Genomic DNA, 19,713 nt, shown 5'->3' on the forward strand with positions numbered 1-19,713 from the left:
TTTTGTGGCTCCTTCACTACCATGACAGGTACAAAGGAGCTAGTATTCATTTCAAGGTAAACACTTTTGTGCAGTTTTTACTGTCTTCTGACAGCATCTAGTTTATTTTTATGTTTGTTTTTGGTCATATAAATTATATCATATTTTTAAAATTTACATACAGGAAATAATATAAATTTCTTGACAGAAGAATGTTTAAAATGGCCACACTGGGAGACAAATTAATATCACAATGTTTCTACATGCATAAAAAAGACAAGCATATAAATATTAAAACTATATTTATTTAAAAGGAAAGTGCCTGAAGTTTGGTAAATTTATGTCTTGTATTTCAAATGCTGATAAATCAAATACATGTAGTTCTGTTTCGCAATGGGCATATACATGTATGTTATTTCTCTTCATTTCATTTAAAATCCATTATTTTTATGGGATCAAATTCTGAAGAAAAAAATCATTCTTTGATTTTGGGGTAAAGTGTTGTTAAATAAACAGTCAGGTACTGTATTTTCTAATTTTAACACTTTTTGGAGGACAGGAATTCTTTGATCACTTGTAAAACAACAAAAAATAAGCCTACAGGAAAATAAGTTCTTTTACAGTAGTATTTACAGTTTACATCACAATGTCTCCATAATATACACACATTTATAAACACCATGATATCATTCTTATTAGCTGAAAATGACTTGAAAATACATAGGCCTCAATTATATATAGTCAGACCTGACTCACAATAATAGTTTTTGTTCACAGTTCTGAGGGGTACTCTAAAAAATCGAAAATATCTAGTTATAAACACTAAAAATAAAATAAAGCTTAAAGACAATTTGGTCTGTGTAATTATAATTAGGACTTAATTTTATGATGGAATAATATGTAAACCATCATGGATTATTAACTTGAAAATAAAATGGAATGATAAAATATTGTAAAGTAACTAAAACACTACTTTTGATTAATCAAGGTGATAAGGTGAAAAACACTGACACATGATAAGGGGAAAAAACACTGACACACAATGAAATATGCTGACATTTTGTAAGGAAATATCTAACTAAGCCATGACATTAATGTTAATTAAATGTCAATGATAGTAGTTAAAAACATGTTTGGTAAAGATAGGGGGTAATAATTATGAGGAACAACACAATAAATACTGATTTTTTCACCTTAAATAACATGACATAAAAAGCCAAAATATTTTAAAATTAATAATACCTTTAGTTTGTAACTAGTATATGTGTGAATATTAAGATGTTTTTTTCTCTTTGGCAATGTCTTTATTATATGACATTTCTTTCTCTGAATCTCTATTCCGTTTGGTTATCTGTTTTCCGTAAGACGACCCCTTCTCCAGCTGAGTAAATCCAATCATGAATTTAGCAAGTAAATTTACTGGAAGAAAAAAAATCCATCAATTCAATATTATATGATATCTTTGGCATATACATAGTATTGCATGTGACCAGTGCACAAGTACTTGGGAATTCACAACATTACATATGACTGTTGGACATGATTTCTTAGCAAAAATGAAATGAAACTCTCTGAGATTATAGGTATAAATTACATAAATATAAAACACTAGTAATTTTTTTTTCAAAAAATGACAGTTCTCATTTTATGTTAGAAAAGTCAAAGTTCTAATCATGAACAACAAGCTCATTAAATTCATGTGTAAGAAAAGAGGAGACTGTAGACTGTGACAGCAATTGAAATCAAACTAATAGATAAGTATTGAAACAATTTTTCTCTTCATAGTAATTTGTTGTTTTAATGAACTTTATTTATTTTTGTATGTAATATTTAAGAATTAAATAAATGAAAGAACGAATTTTTGCTAGCGGACAGTCTTGCTTCAGTTGGCAAAAAAGTTCTCATAAATAGAAAAAGATAAAAAGATAACATTACAGTAACTCCAAAAAAAAAACTAAAAAATTAGTATTGTATGAAGTCAACTCACCTGAAACAAATACTAAGACTACAGTAATTTTATGAAGAAGACTTCCATAGAAGAGTACATTGACTAGGTAAAAGAATAATGGCACAAGTGTCACAATGATCCAGAATAAATGAACAACTAGGTCATTATAACGTTTTGGTATTAAGAATCCTGGTCGATCCAGCTCTTTGGTTTGATAAAACTTTTCCACTACTTCATCCTGCAGAAAAAAATTAAGAATATATCTTTTGTGAACAAGTAGAAACTAAAATTACTTTTCAGCAGAACTGCTAATTTAAAAAAAACAAACTAATATGTTGACGGTGCGACCGTTAGGGCGAGCGCAGATACTTTTTCAGTTTTAATTAACATTCAAACCGCACGTGACATTTGGTACGTCGATCTAGACTCTGACGTCTCATGACGTTGTATGTAAGTTGCATTACCAAATCGAAGCCTGAACAGTGCTAGTTTTAATGAAGAATATTTAATCTACTGGGTTTTTTCTGCAATAAGTATCCATGATTAAATCAATGTTATGTTATTTTTTGTTGAACTTTTGTTGCCACCACGAGAACGTAGTCTGCGGCAAGATGCAATTCGCAGAGCATTATGGGACCACAGGTTACTGCGGAAAAAAATTCGTTTGGATCAATGTGCAAAGTCCAAATTTTCTCTTCGCCCAGGCGTTGCTTTAAGAGCTCACAGTGACGGGCAGCACTTTGCGCCGCTCGCTGCGCTCGCTATAACTTAATTTTTTGCCTCTACTTTTATACCAAAATTGAGTTTGAAACTTTAAATTTATACTTTTAAACTTTCATCACAAAACAATTCACATTAATGGAAATATGCAGACAGAAAAGTTAATATTTGATTAAGAAATTCTTGACAATATCTTGGAGAGAGATTATTGAACAAATCTCATCAAGAAAAAAAAGATAGAAAATGATGCACTTTCATACAAAATGATACTCTATTTGACAGATTCTTATTTTGAGATTAATGACCACTCTTCAGACAGATTTGCTTGTCAGAATGTGCTTTGAAAGATTGATTCCTTAATACTGCTTCCAAATGTGGTAGTTGTACTTAGTTTTATTTTATTTTAATTAATGCTATATACTTTATTTCAGGAATTTCATTCATTCATTCATCCATACATTTACATAAGTGCTGTGTCTGCATTAATAATATATTGTTATTTATTTATATGTTTAAAATCATAAACATCCCTATTTAAATAATGGTTTAACCCAAAGACTATGGGTTAAGGTAGATATATGGATTAGTCTATTTATAAATAAGGGTATTATCTGTTTTCATACATTCTATTGGTCAGTAGGCATTGTTTGATCAGAGATGTCTATTCAGGCTGGAAACCTTTGTTTTATTATTCCATTCAGAGATACTGTCTGAGAAGGGTGTAGCTAGAGATCTGTGATTGCTTAAAATTTAATATTTGATATTTTGGAGTATATTAAACACCCATAAACTGTAAGTAAACCTTTTATAAAACACATCTAATGATCATAAACTAAAATTAAAGATAATGAATGAAAATAAAGTATTTTAAATTCAAATTTGCTAATGAGTATGAATGTGCTAGAGTGAAAGTTATAAAATTATTAAAGTTAAGACTGATATTGTAAAGTAGGAGCAAGTTATGTTTTAAGCTAATTCATGTAGATCTTTGGAATTGAGATCTGGGTTTGAATTATTATGATTTTATAATTTATTAATCTATTAGGTCATCATGTAATAACTCATAAAGTCATCCTGATTGAGAGAATACAGTGTTATCACTCAGTTCCATACACTGGTATGTTTAACTCATATTTTTAAAGTATTATAAATATTTCAGTATAGAGAAATATTATTCATATTAATTAATTCAATAAGTTTCAAAGAGTTATCGCCCTTTGAATGCGTTTGTATGAAGTGTAAATTAATGGCCTAAATGAATGTTTTATGTGTTTTAATTGTGATCGTTTTGTGTTGTAAAGTGAATGTGCTTGTTTATATGTTGTCTACGTATTTATACGTTGTTATTTTAGGGTTGATTGAAACATTTATTTCATCTATAAATTCAACAGTTTGAAATCAACTATCTCCAGGGAATAAATAAGAATCCAACCCTATATACCGTCTTGTCTATATTTGATCTACAAGAACTGGTTACACAAATACAGAAATTTTTTCAATACCTTTTCTTTAAATAAATTCCTTAACCACTCGGACAGTTCTTCCTCTGAGTCTGGAAGGTCTTTTACCTCATGTCGCCTTTAACAAAATGATACATAGTGATAACAGAGCAACAAATTTTGTTAGATTTTTGGTCGATCATTATATTGAAGAGGTTTAGCAACCTCACCTGTACGTGTACTTGTACGTGTAAACTACAAGTTAGAATTACATGCATACGTTAACATTATCTTAATTTCTTGTTTAGCAATGTATAACGTGTTTGTGTACTTGTGAGTGTTTTAAATGTAGAAGTCCTTATCATTAAAAAAATTAGAAAACACCTGAAATTTTATATGTGTATCACTGTTTTAAATAAATATATACATATATTTAGAAGAAAAAAAAGGAAAAGAGCTTTCATAATTTTAATCTGTCAAAGCTTGTTTTGAAAGTCTAGATGTTGTATATTTAACACTCTATAAAATAATATTTTTCAATTATAGATGTTTAGTTCTTTATATCGGTATTTGTATTAAATCTTCAGGTTTTAGAAAAATCCTCACTTTTATTGAAATAAACAGCAGATAAGGAAATATAAGCTAAGGAAATATAACCTACAAGTTTGGACTTACATGTACATCTACACATAAGTGGATACACGTCGAAATTTGTCAATAGCAAAACTGATGACGTAAAACACATATTTCTGGGGGAATCCCCTGCTACACATACACGTATACGTTGGTTTGCTAAACTTCTCTATTAACTCAAGTATTCATTTTAGTTCTTTCAAAGGAAATAAGCTTGATTCATATATAATGAACATTAACAATAGAAAAAATGGAGGAAAAAGGTCATTTCTTATTTGATACTAAAATATGTTAGATTAGAAGAATGATCTGTAAGCTAATGTGAAAAATATTTCTGGATTTAAAACTTTTGTGCAGGTTGTATACCTGGCTCGGATTCTACTCATGATCTTCTTCCCTTCTAGCACGTCCATTAGAGACGGGTAACCTTCATCAAACACCACAGTAGCATCGTATACCGCATTTACTGAAAAACCGACAGGAAAAAACTCCATAATATTTGTCAATTGAAAAGGAAATCATCTGCTTTTCAATAATTTCTTTAGGTGGTATCCTTGATTTAAGTTAAGTACATACATTTTCCTTTAAGTTCCTGTATAGAGTAGGCAAAACCCTTGGGTCTTGGCAGAAGATGGTGTTTCATTATTGGGTATCCTTTTTCTTTGGCAACAATTTGACTGTTTTCTAGTTTCTGTGGAGTTAGCCTTGTTCCCTCTGGGAACAGCAGCAGCTGATTATGATAGAAAACAAAACAAAAACAAATAAAACATCTCTTAAGACTTTAAATGATAACACCCAATTGTACATGTTCTCGAGAGCATATAATTGTTTGAAAATTTTTTTTTTTGGCTTTCAAATTATTAGAATTAACAAATAATAAATTAATCAGCAGTTCTATAAACTCAAATTGTACAAATCAAGATATTATCCATATAACAACTGATACACTATTAATGTACGAGAACCAGAAACTACATGTATATACTGTAACTCACTTTTCATTTGCAAGAACCTTATTTTCGCCCAATTTGTTTTCTTGTGAAAATTTCCTTTTTGCATATATTCTTATTAGTAAAGATTATATAGGACAATAGTCAGAATTTTTGAGAATTTTGTCTCACTGATAGATGCTAAACACTCATCTCATGGAAATAAGGTGTCACGAATATTCGGTGATGTACAGTATTCATAATGAATGCAATCTAATTCATAAGTCTCTAATATATATAATATAATTATTTATGTGACTGGCTAAACTGAGAGAAACTCTTACCGTGACCCAGTAGTTGTTCGGATATTCCATGGCTGTCCGGACTCCCTCTTGGATTATCTGTTTATCCTTAGTCCAGTCTCTCTTCAGGAACAGTGACTCCGTGAACCACCACGCCCAGCCAATCAGAGGAATGAACTGTAGGACTTTCTTTCCATAGATCTTTGTCGCCTGAAACCGAAAATGTCTCAATTTTGCTGAAAACTGCATTTTTTTTTTTTTAATAGCCAAATATATAAATATATATATATATATATATATATATATATATATATATATATATATATATATATATATATATATATATTTATTTATATATATACTAAATGAAATCCCGCGCAAGCGCGGGTAATTGAATTTATACCACTACCGAAAGAAAATATATTGTAGTTTCTACTGACAGCGTACAGGCTTATAGCAGGAAGAAATACTTTGTTCAAAATCCCGCATGTGCGTCTCCAACCACCCCCACCCCCTTTTGTAAAAACTTGAAAAAATAACAATTTCATTAATTGATATTTATTGTGAAACCTGTTATACTATGTTATGGATATTGTACTTCAGATGCTCTTATTTCATTTCCGTCAAGGATCAAAGCAGCGAATATGCACATTTTACTGATAGTTTTTTTTTTTGGGGGGGGGGGGGGTAAAAATTCACAGGTATTCGGGTCTTGGTTTATAAATATGTATGTACCTTTTTGATATGTGAAAAATGTACTTTATCTTTTTTACATATCAATAAGGTACATACATATCTATAAACCAAGATGCAAGTACCTGTGTAAAAATTAGCTTTTAACGCCCTATGAATAGGCGGAATATTTGATACAAAAGACTGTATACAGAAAAAAAACTGAAATGTATCGATTAAAGCACAAAATTTTACAGCTTTAATTGTATTTGAGCAATATCTTATTCATAAATTTCTCTTTTCATGTAAGCAATTTTATTACAAAGTAGAAATTGTACTTCGGGCTCAATGCTATTGATGTTCTAGAAGCTTCCGTCAATATTAAGATCGGTGAATGGCAAAAATAATTTGCACATTTCCCTTTTTAATCGGTTATCACAACTTATTTCTTTTATGTCATTTAAATCAAGTTTTGATTGAATAATTCAGTGATGACGTTTTATGAAATAAGTAAAAGACTGATTGTTGTCAGTTTCATTGAAAATTGCCAGAAACTTAGATCCGCCAACCGGAAACGCCACCGTACTCATGTTTTTGCTATTTCATGGCTTTTTATAGAAAATAAAAGTAGACTTTTAATTTAATGTACGATACTTACAATGCCAGTGAAATCTAAATATAGTTTACGGACATCATATTGTATCTAGTGTATTCTTAGAGGAGTAAGTAAAAACTCTGGTGCATCGGTTTCGGAGTTTATTTGCAAAATTTATTAATTTATAAGTATAGATATCTATAATGCTGTGCTAGCTAATTGTTTCTGATTAGTTCTAGATCTGATTTCTACTTAAAGTTCTTGTGGAGAAATGCCAATCAGAAAAACACTGACTGGCAAAAATGGCCAGAGTTATATTGTTCTCGTACATGTACAGTAATAAAAACTTTAATATTAAAGGTTTTTTTTTTAAACATGAAATCCAGCCATTTTTCTTTGTTCCATTTTTCAGTAAAAAATATATATGTTTTATCATTCTTCTATTCTCTCAGATAAAATTTGTCTTTAATGATTTTGATTTTCAAAAAGAAGTTTTAAATTAATTTAAAAATTCAAATGTACACAAATTCATTTCAACCAGTGAGAGTTATCTCTCTTATCAGTGGGTCAATGAACCTTAAGCCTTACCCCCAGCATTCTTAATCTTTCTGATAATATCCAAGCCATCAGCCAGTCTATTTCGTATTTGTGGTTCATGATGACCATAATGTGTTCACGACCAAGATGTTTTCTTTCCTCTGGGTCCATGTGTAACACACATTCACAACCAGCCCACCACTGTCCAACACTTGTAAACTCTGATCAAAAAGAACAAAAAAACTCTATAAATTTTGGTTCTGTACAAATGAGGAGTACTTACTTAAAAGTTTTCAGTTTAAGAGGATGTAATTTCATGAACAGAGGTCTAGTTACAGTACCTGAAACCCTCTACTTTCATACTTGCAAGGTGAGCAAACAGTGAGTGTGTGGTAAGTGAGTTTATAAACATCAATATTGGAGGAGATTACAAATTTGTGGGTGAAGATTACCCACAAATTTCATGAAAAGTGAACCCCAAGTAAAATAGATTAATTCAACAGTATTTTTATTTTTTTTCCTTTCAATTTAAATATTTGATGTACTTACGACACCATGAGGCATACGCCAAATAGTAGTTGATTTTCCTAAAGAGGGTTTTGTCAAATGGCCATATCACAAGGGTCAAAAGCTGGATAAAGTTCAGGATAAGTGTGCTGACAAAGAATATATAGGCAAACAGCAGGAACCAGATAGGCCAACTCTTCCAGTTCCCCATCATTCAGTCTGTAAAATGGAATTTCATGGATTTGATATTCTTCCCTAATATTGACCAATTTTTACAGCTGAAAACTGTGACATGACAAAAATTACATCACTTAGTTTGCAGTTTTCAACTAATATTAATTGGTGAAATATTTCATCATGCCTGAAAAATTCTGGACAAGACATAATTATTGAAAGCAACAAAGCAAACTATTAAAGCATCTATTTTAAGCTTTAACCAAATATCTGTAGTATGTTTTCCTGCACTCACATGGCTTACTAATAAGTTTTACTTAATTTCAATTTACAAAAAACACCAAGTTTTTTTTTTTCTTTTTTTTTTTTTGACTGTGTGACACATTATAGCAACTCTATGCAGGTAACCTTCTAATCCTTTGAGGATAAATTATCTAATCATGCAGTGTTCAAAATCATAGTAGACACAATAGTCCTAGATAGCTCTACAAAGTTGAATGTACAGATAGTGCTCTCAATATTCTTAGATTTGTGATCATACAATTACTTCTTGAATAAAATTATAAAGGAGGTCAGTTATGGTCAACAAGATGATTGGTAAAGATTCAGCACAAAGAAATACTTATCCAGTCCTCACCACATACAAGGTAGTGTACAATTACTCAAACAATGGAAATTCATCTTTTGTTTAAAAGTATTCAAAATCTGCAGTGTTCGAACTATCTTTGATTTGGGTTGCTTTTTTGATAGCCCATATAACATATATGAATAGTCATATTCTTGCGACTTTTGGTCCATTTCTTACAAAAAACATTTTTGTGAAAAACTGGATATATAAATAGCTTTATCAAGCTATTTTGAATAGCTTAATCGGGGTTGAAATTCTCTTGGAAAACCCACTAATTTTGTCAATGAATAGATTAATCAGGGGTTGAAATTCTCTTGGAAAACCCACTAGCCCAGGAGCTTCTAGCTGAACAGTAATAAAAAATTACTAGCCCTAACCTCAAACTAACTAGCCCAACAATTTTTTATGCAAAACGAAAACATAAAACAAGTTAAAGTTTCAAATGCTGTGGTGATCAACAAAAACAAATTAAACTACAATGTACATTCAAAAGAAATCAGTCTGCATAGAAAAGCAGAAGTAAACTGACGAGAATTTTTTTTCAATTTCTTCTAGTCAAACAGACTATCATTACATTTAAAATTAGCTAGCCTGAGTCTTAAAATGACTAGCCCCGGGCATCAGGCTACCGTATATTTCAACCCCTGTTAATAAAACTATATGGATAGCTATTTCAAGTCATATAGCTAAACCAAGAGATTGTGCTCAGTGGCGTAGCTGCCATTAGGCACTTAAGGCACGTGCCTACAATTAATTTTTCAGAAAAAAATTATAGAAACAAAACTGTAAAAAAGAAAGAAAATCAATAACTAAATATCATTTTCGCCATTGATAGAAAGATCATTAATGTATAAATAACCACCGATCTGTGCAAAGTATAATAATAACCTGCAATAGTTAACCGGCTGTTTCACTATAGGACTCCTTACAAAATGTCTTTAAAATTTCTACATGCAAGTAATTAGATATAGATATAAAACTCCCTTGATGGTAACAAGATGTGTTATGTGTATGTGTGGTTAGTGTCATTCTAATTAATAAGTAATTAATTTGGATTAACAGCAATTAACCTTTTTTGTGATTGTCTACCCCAATTTACCACTTTTTTGTGGGTATAGACTAGTTTTTTTTTTTGTTTTGTTTTTTTTTTTTATACATGTATAAAAAAATATATTTGTTCATTATATATTTAATTTTGAATACATTTTAAATAACTTTCTTCATGTTCTTAATTTGATTACGCCGAAAAAATATGAAAACTCTCATAACTAAAGATTTGTGCTAAAAAAATTGGACTGCACTTTTTTTTCAATCTTTTCTTAGACTACTTAATATGACATTTCATTTTAAAGAGATCCAGAATATTGTATCTTAAATGCCCAGAATTGTTCACCCAGGGGTCTCAAAATCGTGAAATCTATTTTCCGTCGGAGGGGGGGGGTTCGCCCCCCTGAACCCCCTACCAGGTCACTGCCCTGGACCCGCCGCACACAGGGTAATTTGTGCCTATACTTCATTAAAGTTCTAGTTACGCCCCTGGTGCTGGACCAGTTAGCTGTCGTGATGGTTTTTCCTTGGACAAAGTTAGATTATCAGGTCCCGCACAATGTTTTGATTATGTTATGTAGCTTGAAAAGTGTGATGAAATAGCTAAATCAAGCTATAGCCTATAGCTAAATCACGAGCTATGTGCCGGACCTGATTAGTTTAACTATTTGAAAGGAGCAGCAAAAAGAAAATCTAAAAATAACTTTATATAGCCTAATAGCCTCCATTCAATAGGAAATGTTCATAAACCTTTTGTAAACACCAAAGCTGCAACAAACGCCCGTATCTAAGATACAACACACACGATCAACTTGAACCCCGTAATCAAGTTACATTGTAGATGTATAGATGCAAACTGAAGTTATTAATTCGCATTTTTATGATTCTATAAAGCCTGCACAATATCAAATTTCCCCAAAACAGTCTACAAACACAAACGTTTACTAAATTTACCTAGTTTGGCAAATGGCAGTGATTTTTGGACTTTGGATATTGGCTTATTTACTTTTGGTTGTCGTAAAGAGTAAATAAACAAATTAATATAGTCCTATCTTCAAATTATCATTATAATTAGAATTGATAAAAACAATATCACTTGTTTTCAAATTTTAGGGTTTTAAAAAAAATCCTCATTTAAAATTTTTCTTCCGCTTTACGACAACTGTAGGAAACCGGATTTCGTCTAAACGTGGGTTATGATGATGAAACATAGTTGACACACCATATTTCTACAATTTCTGATTATAGAGGAGGGTTTTGAAAAATTAAGGAGTAACGCAGGTATTTTCAATGTCATTTTTAATCCATATATTCATTACTTGAAGAATATTTATTTAAAAGCATTAGACAACATGACCGAGTTGGATCTCGGAATCATGATAGGGCAATGTGGATCACCACTGAAAATATAGGGTCCTACTTAAGTAAAAGTAAATGCATGGAAAAGGTGAAGAGATGAATTAGATTTTATAGATTATGCACAACCAATCAGTCAGGTTAATGAAATTGTTACTATTATCTCACACTAGCAGTTGATTTGCCTAATATTGTATTCCTAAAGTCATACTCTCTGCTATTGAGACTCTTTTGTTGGTATTGCTGTAGATACCCTATTGATAAATCGCCATATCTTCTATTATGAGAATTTTATCTGAGTTAACAGGGTTTGACATTAATTATCGTGATTATAATATGTCCGACGGTGAAACCGTTAGGGCGAGCGCAGTTCATTTTCTAAAACTACACATCTTCTCAAATGTTTTACATTCTGCTTATTACACTTTTATCGCGCGTTTACTGTGTATCGTACATAATTTTTTTAAAACCGTTATTGAAGTATATATTCTCTAACGTTGCAGACTCCCCATGCATCGGGATCGAAATTCCTAACTTCTCGGATATTTCCGACAAAATCGGAAATACCCGAGTTGTTAAAGTGACGAAAATATGATGTCACATACAAAGTCCTGTGTACCAAGGATGCAAACGATAGTTTTGTGGGCAGTTATGGCATGGAAATTGAATTAAATCGTTGTTTATTATTTTTTTCAAGTAAGTTGTTGCTATGCTTAAGCCACCATGTTGCTATGCACCGCAAAGGATTATTGGGAGTATAGAATATTTTCACGTGGGACGATAAAAATTTCTTTGAACAATGTGCAGATTTCAACTCGAATTTCCTCCGTCCGTACACGTTGTCTATGGAGCTCGCTATGTGAGCGGTGCTTCGCGCCGCCTCTCTGCGCTTGCTATTAACTTCTGTGAGTACGAGACCAGTCGGGCTACTTACCATAAATTTTACAAGCCTTGACCATAAATATGATAAAACCACCAGCTCTAACATATTTTGCAAATTTACTAAATGTGCTAGTTTTAATGAAATGAGTTTGGAAACAATATTTTGATATTATATAAATAGTGCACGTTTTTGAGGGTAACAGTTGAAATTGACACCCCAAGGAAAACCATTGTCAACCAACGCGTCAGCGGAGGTTGACAATGGGTTTACGAGGGGTGTCAATTTCAACTGTTACCCTAAAAAATGTGCACTATTTATTTTATTATACTGAATGTCTTATTGATTGCGGATGTCATAAAAAAGATTCGGAGATCGTCGTTAAGTTCATGCTTAGAAAGCTTTCAAACTCCCCGCTTCTATTTTTCTCAATAAGAAAGCTTCGGAAAAGATTTATCAACCTCTTTCTTGTTTATTTGCTACTCAAGAAGTCCTTTATCATCTAAAGTTTGCACTCGCAAGGATGTTTGTCTGTCGTTTTTGTTTTCAAGTAAGCTACATCGGATGCAAGCTTTTATTGACGTTGTTTATTCGGCTTCTTTCAAACGCCCAACCGACGTTTTGAGAATTCTACGGTGAACCGCATGATTTGAACGCATGTGACATTTTGTAATGTTACCCGTTGTCAAGTGTGTTGCTAATGCTGAGGGTAACATAATGGATTGTTAAATGCGTCTAAACCAATCAGATTTTAGTATGTAACATGAAAGTATGATTTATAAAAGATATTGTTTAATGCATGCTAGGGAAGATCGAATATCGATATGAAAAAATAAAAGTAATAAAATGATATATTGACAGTGCAACTGTTAGGGCAGGCACAGATACCTTCATTGTACCTATTCATGATCGGCCGGGTCTCTAAACCACACATGACATTTGGTACCGTATGTCTAGACTCTGAAGTCACATGACATCGTATGTAAGTTGCATTACCAAAACAAAATCTGAACATTGCTATAGTTTTAATTAAAAAAACATTTAATTTACTGTTCTTCTGCAATAATCATTAAATCAATGTGATTTTATGTTTTAATTGTCGAAATTGTAACTACTGCGACAATGAAGAGGCGAATCTAAAACTGAATAGGTACATTCACACAGGTGACTGCAGGAAAAAATCATTTAGATCTATGTGCAAAGTCTGAATTTTCTCTTCACCCAGGCGTTGCTTTAGGAACTTGCAGTAACAAGCGGTGCTTCTCACCGCTTGCTGCGCTCGCTATGATATACTGTAAGGCAACTTTTATTTGCGTGAGAGAATTATTCATGAGTTTCGCGACCTACTTTAACTCGCGAATATTAATTGCTGCAAACCATTTATTTTGCTTTGTATTTGACGTAGAGAATAATTCCTCAGTCGTGGAAATTAATCGTTGCGAATTGATTTCAAACTGACGAATCATGAATAGAAGATGACTGTCACATGAATAATAGTTGGTTTACAGTATTGTATTGATACACATCACTTTTCCTTTCTGTTTTATAAAAAGTAATAAAATATAATTTATCAAAACTTATCACTGTAATATTTTTGAAAATAAATGCAAAGTTCAATGTTCAAACACAACCTTAATGAAATATCAATTTGTACTGTAAACATGGTACACAATTTTTTTGAAAATCAAGCAATTAAATGATGTGAATACTATGATTTTCAAGCACTATTTTAAAAAAAGGATATTTCAGATTGCTGTACCAGTTATCATGATATACTAGTATATCAATCATTACATTCCTACTGGACAAGTATCAACAATTTGACTGACTGTTCACTAAATTGTGGCCAGTTGAGTCGGGTTTATTCAGACATGTGAATATAATATGAATATGAGAATATAATTATAAGTATTGTAATTGTATAAAGATCAATCCAATAAACTTCAATCATGTTTTATGAAATTACTTTATTGTAAATAATTATTTATTATTATAGGTCTGAATTCAATTTTTTTGTTTTAAAGATCTGCAGTCCTATATTTAAGATTAATATTCATATTCATTTGTGTTGAGGGTGTCAGGTTTGATTTTGCATTTGTATATAATTAATAAGCATTGTATAAAGATCAATCCAATGAACTTCAATCATGTAATTTAAAAAAATTCAGATCTATAGGCAACACCAATTTAATTTCTTGTTCGTTGGATATTTGATGCAAAAAGGTACGAGCGGGCATGTGCTTAAATAATGATATTATTACTTTTTTGTAGGCAAAATTCTTATTTGTATAGTTTTGCTTAAATACTAGTGCGCGGGTCCGATGAACAAAAAATTTTATTGGTGTGGCCATAATAATAAATTATTTTTTACAAGAAAGTAATTTCATAAAAATATTGATTTTGTTGAAATGTACTTGATATAAAATGAGATCTTCCGACATGTCTTTGTCGACTGGGGAAGGGGGGGGGGGTAATTTGGTGCATGGTGTAACACACTCCATATGTCTCTATTACTCTTCTTATTAAGATTAGAAAAAAAAATCCTGAACCTGTTATATTTTTAAAAGAAAAGTTAGGACTGAATTCTATTTTGACAAGAATATCTTACACTATGATTACATACAACATTAATTTTTCTTGGCTCCTGTTTTTTTTTTTCTTCTAGTCAGAAGCTGTTTCTTTAATTCACTGTACATATTATCTTTTTAAATTAAGTCACATTAAAATGCCTTGAAATTGAATGATATTTCTTGACTCTCTTAAACCCCATTACTCATTGACAATAACAATTTCCCTTTCTGTAGTAATCACTTGTAGAGTGTATCTTATAGATGGAGCAATTCACACTACCTCTGTCATGTGCCCACTATGTAGACCTGCCCCCAGGATCATGGATCAGCAAATTTAATTAATTAAACTTAAATTTCTATCATCTGTAACTATTACTTGTGAACTGGAAATTTTTACAGACATAGCCGTTTGATGATGCAATTTTGAATAGCATATTTATCTTGGACTGTTTATCTGACTTCTAAAACAAACAGATTTTGACTTATTAGGATGTTTTATGATCCTGGGGCCTGAAGGGATTTCTTAGTAATTATGGCATTTGTGTGGAATATAATTTGAAACATGATTAATGATAGCAACCCAAAAATAGATATGAAGTCACCAAAACATTTGATTTTTAGCTCACCTCGACGAAGTCGAGATGAGCTTATGCTATACCCACAGCGTCGGCGTCGGCGTCGGTGTCGGCGTCGGCGTTAGCGTCGGCGTCCCAGGTTAAAGTTTTAGGAGCAAGTCCCATTCCCAAGTAACTATAAGCCCTACCTGGACCAAACTTGCATGGATGATGCATCTAGGGATGGACACTACCACACTTGCTTCGGATGCTGGATCTGACCTAGATTTTCCAGATGAGTGACCAGGTTAAAGTTTTAGGAGCAGGTCCATTCCCAAGTAACTATAAGCCCTACCTGGACCAAACTTGCATGGATGATGCATCTAGGGATGGACACTACCACACTTGCTTCGGATGCTGGATCTGACCTAGATTTTCCGGATGAGTGACCAGGTTAAAGTTTTAGGAGCAGGTCCATTCCCAAGTAACTATAAGCCCTACCTGGACCAAACTTGCATGGATGATGCATCTAGGGATGGACATTACCACACTTGCTTCGGATGCTGGATCTGATCTAGATTTTCCAGATGAGTGACCAGGTTAAAGTTTTAGGAGCACGTCCATTCCCAAGTAACTATAAGCCCTACCTGGACCAAACTTGCATGGATGATGCATCTAGGGATGGACATTACCACACTTACTTCGGATGCTGGATCTGACCTAGATTTTCCGGATGAGTGACCAGGTTAAAGTTTAAGGAGCAGGTCCATTCCCAAGTAACTATAAGCCCTACCTTGACCAAACTTGCATGGATGATGCATCTAGGGATGGACACTACCACACTTGCTTCGGATGCTGGATCTGATCTAGATTTTCCAGATGAGTGACCAGGTTAAAGTTTTAGGAGCACGTCCATTCCCAAGTAACTATAAGCCCTACCTGGACCAAACTTGCATGGATGATGCATCCAGGGATGGACACTACCACACTTGCTTCGGATGCTGGATGTGACCTAGATTTTCCACATGTGAGACCAGGTTTAGATTTAGGAGTAGTCTCGTTTCCAAGTAACTATAAGCCCTACCTGGACCAAACTTTCATGGATGATGCATCTAGGGATGTACACTAACCAACCTGCTTCAAATGCTGGATCTGACCTAGATTTTCCACATGAGTGAATTTTAGCCATATTTTAACCAAATTAGCATGGATGATGTATCTAGGGATGGACACTTCCAGACTTGCCTTGTATTCTGAATCTGATGTACATTTTCCAGATGAGTGACCAGGGTAATTTTTTGGAGTAGCTATATAATATTATGGCCTGTTATGATTAAACTTGCATAGATGGTGCATCTAAGAATGAAAACTTCCAGACTTGCTTTGGATGTTGGAAGTGACCAAAATTTTCTTGATTACTAAACAGGTCAAAAGTTTTTTGAGCAGGTCTATAATTAAATCAAACTTGCATGGACATTGATCTTGGGATGTACCCTAACTAGAAAAAAAATATGATGTGAAATTCGCCTTACATGTAGATAACATTCGTCGAGGTGAGCTTCGTAATCTTTGATTACCTATGTTTTGTTAAGTGCATTCATACTTACCTATGATCATGATCATGTGCATTGTGTTTGACAACATACTGTATATTTCTGTCACTCAATGATCATTACAATATATTTATTAAGAGCACATAATTATATATTATTTTATATTTGTAATAATAAGTGTATACTCATAAGCACAGACAGGTAGCCAAATGATTTCTAATAATTAATTATTACACCTCATTATACCAGAAAAGCAGACATGTTGCCCTGAGGGGCATATTTCATCATTCATCTAATCAAACAGGAAGCGAAGAGAATACATGCATATTTTAAGATTGACATTCAGGTCTATGTAAACAATTGGTGCTACATGTATATTGTACAAATACATGTATATATCTGTTGAACTTGAAAGGCGAGAACTTCTTTCACAAAATATTCTAAAAAGAAATGATAGGTATTGACTGTTGAGTTGACATATTCATTGATAAGAATTAACCAAGATTGCATCATGCTGTATATATATATATGTCTAGAAACTGATTGTTTACAACATACTTAGCTATGGTGAATATTTGTTGAATTCAATTTCAAAATAATTTGGATTTTTAATTTTCTTCAGTATGGATGTCAATGGTTTGACTGAGAAAATGGCATCTACATCTGTTTCACTTTCACCAGAAGAGAAATTGGAGATCATCAAAAGGAACCTGCAGGTATATCATGTATACAGGGCAAATAGTCAAAACTAAAGGATACTCTTGAAGAGTTCCTTTTCTCATGAATTGGAAATACACTGTAACTCACTGACCATTTTATGAAATACATTGTACTAGTGTTTTGGCTGTAGTCTAAAAAGGCAAAATAGTTGTTGAACTTTTTGAGCATAACTGTATATATAGAAGAGATTGTTGTTCATTCATTGCAGGCTTTTCATGTTATGAACAAAAATATTTGGTATAGTGCACCTCGGAATTTAGTGGGAAAGTGAATTAATTAATAAGTGTTAATACAATGAGGTATTGTAATTAAGCATGTCAAGTCAATTTAGATAAGTCTTATGGATCACAGTAAAACATTTCATTAAAAGTGAACAGAGATAACACCTTCCATTTTAACTTGATCAATTCCATTTGATCAAAAGCTCTGTGTGGTTGTTAAGTACAAAAAAGACAACTGAAATCTATGCATACTTTAAACACTTTATTTTCCAATTCTTACCAAATGCTTGTTAAAGAAACCATTATATATCTGGCATGTCTTAACAACTGTTTGTTAAGAACACGAAAAATAAGCTGAAGGAATTCTTAAGTAATTGCTTGTTAAATAAAATTAAGTAAAACTGTTACACTTTTATACAGAGTTTTAACAACTGTTTGTTAAGACTACCCAAGGAATTCCCCAAGATATATTCTTAACAACTGGTTGTTAGAAATGCAAAGGAAGACAAACAGAATAAAGTCTTAACAACTGCTTGTTAAGAATACCAAAAGAATTTCACAAGATATATTCTTAACAACTGGTTGTTAGGAATGGAAAGGAAGACAAACAGAATAAAGTCTTAACAACTGCTTGTTAAGAATACCAAAAGAATTTCACAAGGTATATTCTTAACAACTGGTTGTTAGAAATGCAAAGGAAGTCAAACAGAATAAAGTCTTAACAACTGCTTGTTAAGAATACCAAAAGAATTTCACAAGATATATTCTTAACAACTGGTTGTTAGAAATGTAAAGGAAGTCAAACGGAATAAAGTCTTAACAACTGCTTGTTAAGAATATCAAAAGAATTTCACAAGGTATATTCTTAACAACTGGTTGTTAGAAATGCAAAGGAAGTCAAACGGAATAAAGTCTTAACAACTGCTTGTTAAGGATGCTAGAAGTTGGTCCCTGGAATCCTCTTAAAATTTGTTAGAGACCAGGACAAAAATTGACAATGAATGAAAATGAATGAAGAATAGCACAAACAAGTTTAAAGAAATATTCTTAACAACTAGTCGCTAGAGGAATAAGGTTAGGCAACTCAGGAAACATAAGAAAAATGTCTTAACTTAAAAAAAAAAGATTCCTGATTCCTGAATAAGTCTAAACCCTAACAACTGGTTGTTAGAAATGTAAGATAGCTTCACGAAAAGTCTTAAACCCTAACAACTGCTTGTTAAATATAGCTTCATGAAGAAGTCTTAACAAACAGTTGTTAGAATACAAAGGGAAGTCAATTCAGAAAACTGAAAGACAAATGTCTTAACAACTGTTTGTTAAGAATTTCACAATTAAGTTAATATGTTTAATCAGTTAATTGCAAAGAAAATAAGTCTGAAAACAACTGATTGCTAAGAATAGAATATAAAGGTAATTATTCTTAACGATTGTTAGAGAGCCAAGGGAAAACAATTTAGAAAACAAATTAGAAACAAGTCTTGACAACTGCTTGTCAAGAAAATCGGTTTAAGGAATATCGATTAACTGTTTCTAATTTAATTTAAAAACAAAACAGTCTTTTAAAATATGGCTAAAATATGGCTAAAATATAAAAAAAAAATAAAGATAAAAATAAACATATTCATATCTAAAATAACCATTTGTTATGAGTATCATTAACATTAGGGGAAAAGAATCTTTAAAAACTATTTGTCAGAATATCATAAATTAGTTCGCGATATCCTCTTAATTTATTGGTCTAGAAAA

The 19,713-nt window shown here is 32.1% G+C and overlaps 1 protein-coding gene and 1 long non-coding RNA gene across 2 annotated transcripts; one reads left to right on the forward strand and one right to left on the reverse strand.

Moving 5' to 3' along the window:
- Positions 1-264: 264 nt before the first annotated feature.
- On the reverse strand, positions 265-11,107 carry LOC133177286 (1-acyl-sn-glycerol-3-phosphate acyltransferase delta-like). Its single transcript, XM_061312350.1, has 9 exons — positions 11,065-11,107; positions 8,304-8,480; positions 7,806-7,975; positions 5,993-6,160; positions 5,296-5,449; positions 5,086-5,185; positions 4,150-4,225; positions 1,967-2,165; positions 265-1,398 (listed from the first exon to the last, which is right to left on the reverse strand). Exons 2-9 carry the CDS (start codon positions 8,473-8,475, stop codon positions 1,253-1,255), a joined length of 1,185 nt encoding a protein of 394 aa, XP_061168334.1. The 5' UTR covers positions 8,476-8,480; positions 11,065-11,107; the 3' UTR covers positions 265-1,252.
- A 169-nt stretch (positions 11,108-11,276) lies between these two features.
- LOC133177321 (uncharacterized) lies at positions 11,277-17,740 on the forward strand. The gene is made up of 2 exons (XR_009719664.1): positions 11,277-11,382; positions 17,646-17,740. It is a non-coding gene; the product is annotated as an uncharacterized LOC133177321 (long non-coding RNA).
- The last annotated feature ends 1,973 nt before the right edge of the window (positions 17,741-19,713 follow it).

This window comes from Saccostrea echinata, unplaced genomic scaffold, assembly GCF_033153115.1.
Source record: "Saccostrea echinata isolate AGI-Se365-2 ecotype Australia unplaced genomic scaffold, CSIRO_AGI_Sech_v1 ptg000117l, whole genome shotgun sequence".
NCBI classification, from domain to species: Eukaryota; Metazoa; Mollusca; class Bivalvia; order Ostreida; family Ostreidae; genus Saccostrea; species Saccostrea echinata.